The 7,864-nt window shown below is 33.2% G+C and overlaps 1 protein-coding gene across 1 annotated transcript; it reads left to right on the top strand.

Moving 5' to 3' along the window:
* Positions 1-1,256: 1,256 nt before the first annotated feature.
* On the top strand, positions 1,257-7,133 carry LOC108369902 (troponin C-like; the record flags this gene model as incomplete). The annotated part of the gene is made up of 3 exons (XM_017625111.1): positions 1,257-1,290; positions 4,879-5,274; positions 5,347-7,133. Coding segments are annotated over 3 exons (459 nt in total), but the record flags the coding sequence as incomplete, so codon positions are not given.
* Positions 7,134-7,864: the final 731 nt, after the last annotated feature.

Raw genomic sequence — 7,864 nt, 5'->3', positions numbered from 1 at the left:
TTTAGGTCGCTAACTTAAGCTCAACTCATTCTTTAAGAACAATAGGTAGGTTGCCATCCGGACTGGATGATTTGAGACATCCCAAAGACTCAATGGCATATCTTAGAGCATCTTCATTAGCCACAGTTCTGGCGAGAAACCAGTTGTACCTTGACACTGTGGCTCTCGCATACCCTCCCTCTCCAGTCGTGGGAGAGGAAGGCGTAACATCATCTGTTTCCTAGGAAAGTGAGTCTCTAGAAGAACAGTGAGTGTCTCAATCCTAATCTCCGTTAAAGTGTCATCAAGCTTCTTGAGTGACCGCAGCTTTGTGGTTTGGTCCTTCTTCAGAACTTTTACCAGCCTAGCCGTTTGACTCAAGGTTTCAATCCGGCTGCAGGCAAACATGCGCATTGGTTTCTTTCAAAACTTAATTATAAAAACTTAATAACAAGTTACGGTTCTGATATTTTAGTCTTATAAAGCCCAGGTCGGGGGCATCCATCCCACACTTATCGAGCCGTATTCCTATCCGCCAACATCTTAAAGTATTCACACTCAGATTCTTCTGCTTCTCTTTTCATTTTCTCCCGGCATCGCTCAGTGGTTGCGCTCATCGCCGTCGGATTTGAGGTGTCTTGGTATGCTGCGATTTTTTGAGCATCGTCATAGATATTAGATACCAGATATTTCTGTGGGGTGTGGTTGGGAGATGGCGCTGGTTTTCAGCCAGGCGATGCGAAGTTGCTTGCTTGTGGACCTTACGCTGCGAAAAGGTTGTGATCTGAAACGATGCTGGCTGCTGGGTTAAATACACGCCAAGAACAGTTGAAGCATATCTTTTGCCCATCACTACGTGGCTATTTAGTTTTAATTTAGTGATAGTAGTTTTAATAATTTCTGGCTTGAAATTTGAAATTCAATTAATTCAAACCTAAGAGATTATATGTAATAAATATATGAGTATTTATGGTGTGTTTACATATAACAAAATCCACTGATATTTGATTATTCTATTGATAAATATATACTTATGTTGGATCTCCACTAGGCATTAAATGGCAAAATTTTTAATAACAAAGTTGGGCAATAAAAAATATTCGTGTCATTTCGTTAAAAAAATAGTCATTAAGCTCATTTCAGCATGGCATTTTTTAAATGTTTCTAATTTTTCGTCATTTCAATGCCTAGTGGAGACTCGGCATTACATATATATGCATGCATATTTTTTTTAGTGAACGTACCTTCATGTATTAATATCAATTTTTTTCCTTTTATTTCAGGATGAACTCTCCAAAGACCAAATCGAATGTAAGTAATTCCTTCGAATAAAAATTAGCATGAAAAGACTAAATCTAGGGAAGAAACAATACGAGTAAATACAAGCACATACTCGATACTTTTCGTTCGATACCAAGTAATTTTGGGATCGATGCTTTTGAATCCAGTACTGAGTAGGTATCAAAAAACAAATGCACGTACCGAAAGCAGATAAAATGGCTTTAGCAATTTTTTTTCACTGTATTCCTACGGTGTCCTCAAACCTTACCTACTAAACTCCTTGCTTTGATCAAAGACTGTTTGTTTTCTTGTTGTAGAAGACAAATATAGTGCAAATGAGCAAAGTGGTCAAAAATTTAAACAACATAAAATAAATGGGAGGGCTGTGTGTGAGCACTTAATTCAAATTTTTTGTTTTGGAATATGACGTTCTTGCAGCAGTAGCTGCACAAAAAATATTATCCATAGAAAGGCATATTTTACAAACTGTGCTAGAAGAGCTGTCCAAAACTTTTAGAGTAGTGTGCTGCATATATACATATGTATTTATACATATGTTTCTATAGCAAATCGACTAATGCCATTCCAAATACTAAACACCTGAGTCACAATCAAGTTACAAAAAAAAAAAAAAACAATACAAACAATAGAAACAACAGACAATCCGCATGCAGCCCCACTGTTTGATTTGTCAAGCAGTTTTATTGTGTCCGCGCAACGATGTTGTTAAACCGAGATAATAATAAACAAGTAGCTTAGACTTTCAAATTGACTGACAGAATCGCCAACACACGCGACTGTGTATTGCACCGCTTAATATTTCCGCTTAAGTTGCATAATGAAGTGGCTGCACACTTTACACCGTATGGTGCATGCCACAAGCCATAAAATGTGTCAGTAAACGCCTACGCAGTGATTAGAAAATTTTATGATGAAAGCTAAACCGAAAGTGATTTTTTTTTTTTATAAAGGAGAAGCAAATAAATACTCAAAGGTAAATATTTACATACAGTACAAGTTCATAATATGTATGTATGTACAATTAAGTTACCAGGAAACATTTACATATGTACATACATATGTACTGCATATACAGCTGCAGCTAGAAAATGTATTGTATATATTTTTTTTTTTTTGAATTTATCTTGTTACAAATTCGATTGCTTGGCTGGCTAAAATTGCGTGTTTGGCTATTTTTCGTGTAAAGCGATCAAAAGTAAACTTTCAAATTTTTTCATAAGCCCGCTATGTAGTTTCAGTTCTCGCTATAAAAATAGGAAAAACACAAGCGTGTGCAAATCTGAGCACATAGCTACAGGCTCAGGTTGAAAGCATTAAAAGCGAGTCTAGTTTATTCTAGTCCTGCTGAATTACATATTTCAAAATACATAAAACATTTCGCAGAAAGCTGAAAATGGGTATAGGTCTGCTAAAAAATAAATCCAATTTTATACAAATAAATTCAAGTTCGGGCTAAATCGAATACCGTTTTTTCGCTTTTGCATAATAAGCAGGGATGCTTTTCGCCGATTTTAAACATTTTCTATAATATGCTCAGTTAGACTGAATGAAATAATTGAACCAGGCCTGGCAGAAATCAATAAATCGATTAACGAAATACACTTATATAGTCTTATATAGTTTTACAAAGGTTATAATAATTTTTATAATAATTTTTCTTACTGGCAGATTAACTTGGAGTAAACGGGGGTCTTTAGTTATTGAAATATCGGAGAGACCAAAATTTTGGTCCGATTTGGAAAACTCCTTGTGGTCTCTTGCTGGTCATTGCAGGTTATTTGAGTATTTGCATACATGGAAGTTGTCCACTTCGGTCAGTGAAATCTGTGTGATTAAGAAAATAACATAGCAGATCACATGATAACTCTTATGCCCTTACAAGGCTCGATCTGCAGTTCATAGTGTCACTGTACCTAGAAGAACATGACTTTAATAGATTGCAATTAATAGACCTCAAGAGGTTCTCAATTAAGACCTACAGTGACTCAAATAAATGACCACGTATTGTTTTTTTTTTTAATATTCGTAATATTTTTCCAGCTAAATTTTTTTGTTATCTTTATAAAAAATATCGTCCAAGCTTTAACCAAGACCGTGTAAATCACAGTTTCAAACTTTATACAAATGTTAGGAAAAATCAAAAAAATTTTCATCAGAATTTCAACTTTTTATTCTGAATTTTTTGAAATTTTTTGGGCATGCAGTTTTATAGCCCATACAATTTTAGTCTAATGAAGCGCAAATGGCTAAAAAAAACCTTGATTTTTGAAATTTTTTTTGGAGACTACTTTTTCGTTTTGTTTTTAATATACATACATAATAATTTTCTAAAAATTCATTCATTAATTTTTTGAGGTTAGGCTTGTATGGATGGTGTGCGTAAACATTAACCGATTAAGGCAATTTTAAGACTGTTCATTTGCAATATTATTATAAATATATGGACAAAATTTCGGACTCGTGCATTCAACGGTGGGATTTTAATGACATTTTTAAGCATTTTTGAGGTTAAGTTTGTACGGGAAGTAAGTGTTAAAGTAAATATATTTTGCATATTTTTTGCACACTTAAGTTATTCTATTACTGTTAACATATGGACGGAATTTTGGAATACTAAATTCATCGGTGCCCTTTTAATGGCATCTTTAAGACGTTCTTGAGGTTAAGCTTGTATGGGAGGTATGTTTTAAAATAAATCGATCACACCCAGTTTTCGGGTTTTTCTTGACTTATGTCCTTCGAGGTTAAATACGAAAAATTTAGGACATACGCCAACTCCATCTAATTTTCTCAAAAGCTATATGGGGCTGAACCACTCTGTGCCCTTGCGTGCCTTTTAGTGATATGATATCAAACCGAAAGTATTGATACGGTACTCATTTAAAGTATCGCTGTAAAAATATCGGGTACTTATGTATGAATATCGGTATAAAAATACTCAATTTCCTAAATATAGGTACCAAATTCAAAAAATTAAATTCCTTTATGGGTCTCGAATGTGTTTATAAATTTTTCAAAATTGGATCCGAAATTTTGAATTTTAAAATTTGATGATCATATTCGTAATCAGCGACCCGTGAATAACAATTTTAAATTTTTACCGAATTTTCAAGAATATAACCGATCTTTTTACCTAGACCAATTTTGCAGAGGGTATGAATAAAAATACTTATCCGCCATTTTGAATTTTGAAAATTCATTAGCATTCGTAATTAGCGGCCCCAAAACCCTCGAGTAACAAATTTCAAGTTAATCCCACGATTTAAAAAAAAAATGCCACTCATTATTTAAAAGCAATTATTTTCATCGATTTTTTAAGAATATAACCGATTTGTTTCTACCTGAACCAACTTCGGAGTGAGACGAGTTTCAGTTGACGAAGAATGCCACCTGAAATGCAGTTTCCTAACCTAAACTATGTTCATCGCGTGAAATTGGAAAGTGTACCAGAAAAAATAATATCTAACCTGTGTCGTACGTCTTTATGAGCAAGGATCGATATATCCTTAAGAAAATACCTTTTTTAGTTTTTCATCCTCTAAAACCTCATTGTATAATGTAAATTTCATTGCTTTGAACTCACCATCCCTTTTACAGTGCTGCGTAACGCGTTCAATGCATTCGATGCCGAGAAGAATGGCTACATCAACACCACCATGGTGGGCACCATTCTCAGTATGTTGGGCCATCAGTTAGACGATGCCATGCTTGCCGAAATTATCGCTGAAGTCGATGAAGATGGTTCGGGACAAATTGAGTTCGAAGAATTCACCACATTGGCGGCGCGTTTCCTTGTTGAAGAGGATGCTGAAGCGATGCAAGCCGAACTGAAGGAGGCATTCCGTTTGTACGATAAGGAGGGCAACGGTTACATCACCACCGGTGTGCTGCGTGAAATTCTGCGTGAATTGGATGATAAGTTGACAAATGACGATTTGGACATGATGATTGAGGAAATCGATTCTGATGGCTCCGGAACGGTTGATTTTGATGGTGAGTGGTGGTGAACTACTTTCTGAAAGATTTGTAAGTGTAACTGGTTGTTTGTATTTTCGCTCTTTATAGAATTCATGGAGGTCATGACTGGCGAGTAAAGAGTGTATTGGCAACTAGGCGCAACGTAATGCAATTGCTTCAGTTTTTTTTTTTGTAATTACTTATATACCTATGTTTACTGCCTATAGCAATTAAAGATTGAAGGAACACTCACACACTAACTCGTCAGGCAATTCATCAGCGTAACGCAAATCATGTCTTGTCAACTTTTGGTTTTTGTTTTTTTGATATTATTATTTTACTTGCGAATTGGCGTCTTTTTTTGGAAATGATTGCACTGCAAGTAATTTCTTATACTTATACTTATATTTATATTTATTGTTGTAGTTTTATTGTTTCATGTCATAGAGACTAAAAATTAAATCAACAAAAGAAAAGCAAACGTTAAATGTTAAAGTGCTTTATGTTATACTTAAAAATATTGTTAATTTTTCATGCACTTACATACATATATACTTATATACGTTTATTTATTAGAAACATGCTCTACATTTTAAAGTTTTGTGTCCAATTTTTATTATACAATAACCAAACCAAACTGCTTAAAATACTCGATCACTGGCTTGTGACCGTCTGAATACACTGTAGTCACAAATGTCAAACATTAATAAAATACATTACATTTTTACATATAAAACACTAAAATTATTATTGTTTTTTTGTTTTTTTATTTTTAAACTTATTGTTGGAAATACATATATACATATATATGTAATTAATTAAAACCGACCATCGAGGATGAGCACAAACAATCCTTTGCAGATCGTAGCCAATTCAGTGAATAACTGCGACGCAAATAAATTATGCTTACTGATTTATAGCGAATCAAAAAAAAACATAAATATATGACACTTACCAACAAGCTACTTATTCTATAAACAATATATACATATATACATATATATATTTTTATGAGTTTATGAAAATTAATTAAACTTTTATACGCAATGCTCGTAATTGAACCAAACAAGAGAAAATCAATATGCACAACTATAAAATTAAGACGTAAAACTTATGCATACACTCCTACATTTAAGCGAAAACAAAACAAAAACAAAAAAAAAAAAACAATTAATAATTATTATTAAAAAAATTGCGTTATGAAAAAGTTTTTCCGTTCAATTGTTAATGTTGTTATATGAAAATATCGAATGTTCAATTGTTTATCATTATTTATTATTATACATATGAAATATGCATGTATATGCGAATACACATAAAGGGAATACATACATATATGTAAATCAAGTATGTAATTACACACAAGTTAATACATACATATATGTGCATCGCAAGGATATGCCGTTATTGATACAAAGGTTTCCTACTCTTTAGCAATTAAGTTACAAAACACTTCATGTCACCACAATACTGAACTCCAACATACAAAAATTTACAAAAAAAATAAATAAATAAATAAAAAACATTAAATGCAAAACAACAATTTCAATTTCAAATACCTCGAACATCAACAATACAAAAAAAATTACAAATGCTTAACAACTTGTAATCAATTAAAGCAAATGCTTTGAAACAAATCAATAAAACCGATGAACCATGAATGTCAACAGCTACAAAAAAAAATCAAAAATTGCAACAAAAACAACAAAACAAAATAAAAATCAGTACAAATCAAAAACAAAGCAAAGCAAATCAAAAAACACCAAACTAAAACAAAGGTAAAAGTCTACAAATTAAATAGAAATTATACAAAATGTATTAAATATATATGAATGAGTAATGAAAAGAACAAGTAAATAAAAGAGATTCTAAAAAAGAGCTGGAAGAAAAGAAAAACGAAAAATATTGGTAGTGCGTTAGCTCTGCGTTGTTTTAATTTAATTATCGTATAACTAGAGTCACGTCAGAAAGCGAGGGGGGGGTGCGGCTTCATGGTTGGTATACAAAAAGATAAATGAGAAGGTTAGTCATCTGTTACGATGAACTTATTCTTCTTATTAAGCTTATTAATTGTATGACAATTTTATATTATTGAACTGTATGATACAAAAAAGAAGGTAGTTTCATTGTCACTTTTCGGGCGCCATATTAACTACCTGACAATTAAGCAGATTGTGACATTTCGTGCTGCCATACCTAGTCTTCAATAATCATTTATTTATTGTAAAGAAAAAAAAAATATATACAAAACTAAAAGGAAATTTGTCTTTGATATGCGCAATAACGATAATCGAAACTCATGATATGATAAATATTATAGTTATGGACGATAGGAGAGAGATACTCCCGATTGAACTGGCACTCAGAGTCTGAAAGTAAGTAGTGCCTCAAGTGCAGCTTGGTCGACACGTAAACTCCTTCCCCTCCACCTATTTTCCACCACGTAGTCCATATCCTTGAGGATTGCAAATACCTCAGCCTGGAAGACCGAAGCATACTTGCCAAGAGAAAAGTTAATACGTTTTCGAACTGTACGCTTCGGTGTGAGCGTTCAGATTAAGATCGCGTCCTCAAACAAAGGAAAGACCAAGTATAAGAGGAGCTATCTACACTTGGCAAGAACCGC

The sequence above is a fragment of the Rhagoletis zephyria genome, unplaced genomic scaffold (assembly GCF_001687245.7).
Source record: "Rhagoletis zephyria isolate East Lansing unplaced genomic scaffold, Rhagoletis_zephyria_1.1 Rzeph_scaffold_03895, whole genome shotgun sequence".
Lineage (NCBI taxonomy): Eukaryota > Metazoa > Arthropoda > Insecta > Diptera > Tephritidae > Rhagoletis > Rhagoletis zephyria.
Note: the sequence above shows the minus strand (reverse complement) of the source record. Positions and strands in the feature narration are given on the sequence as shown.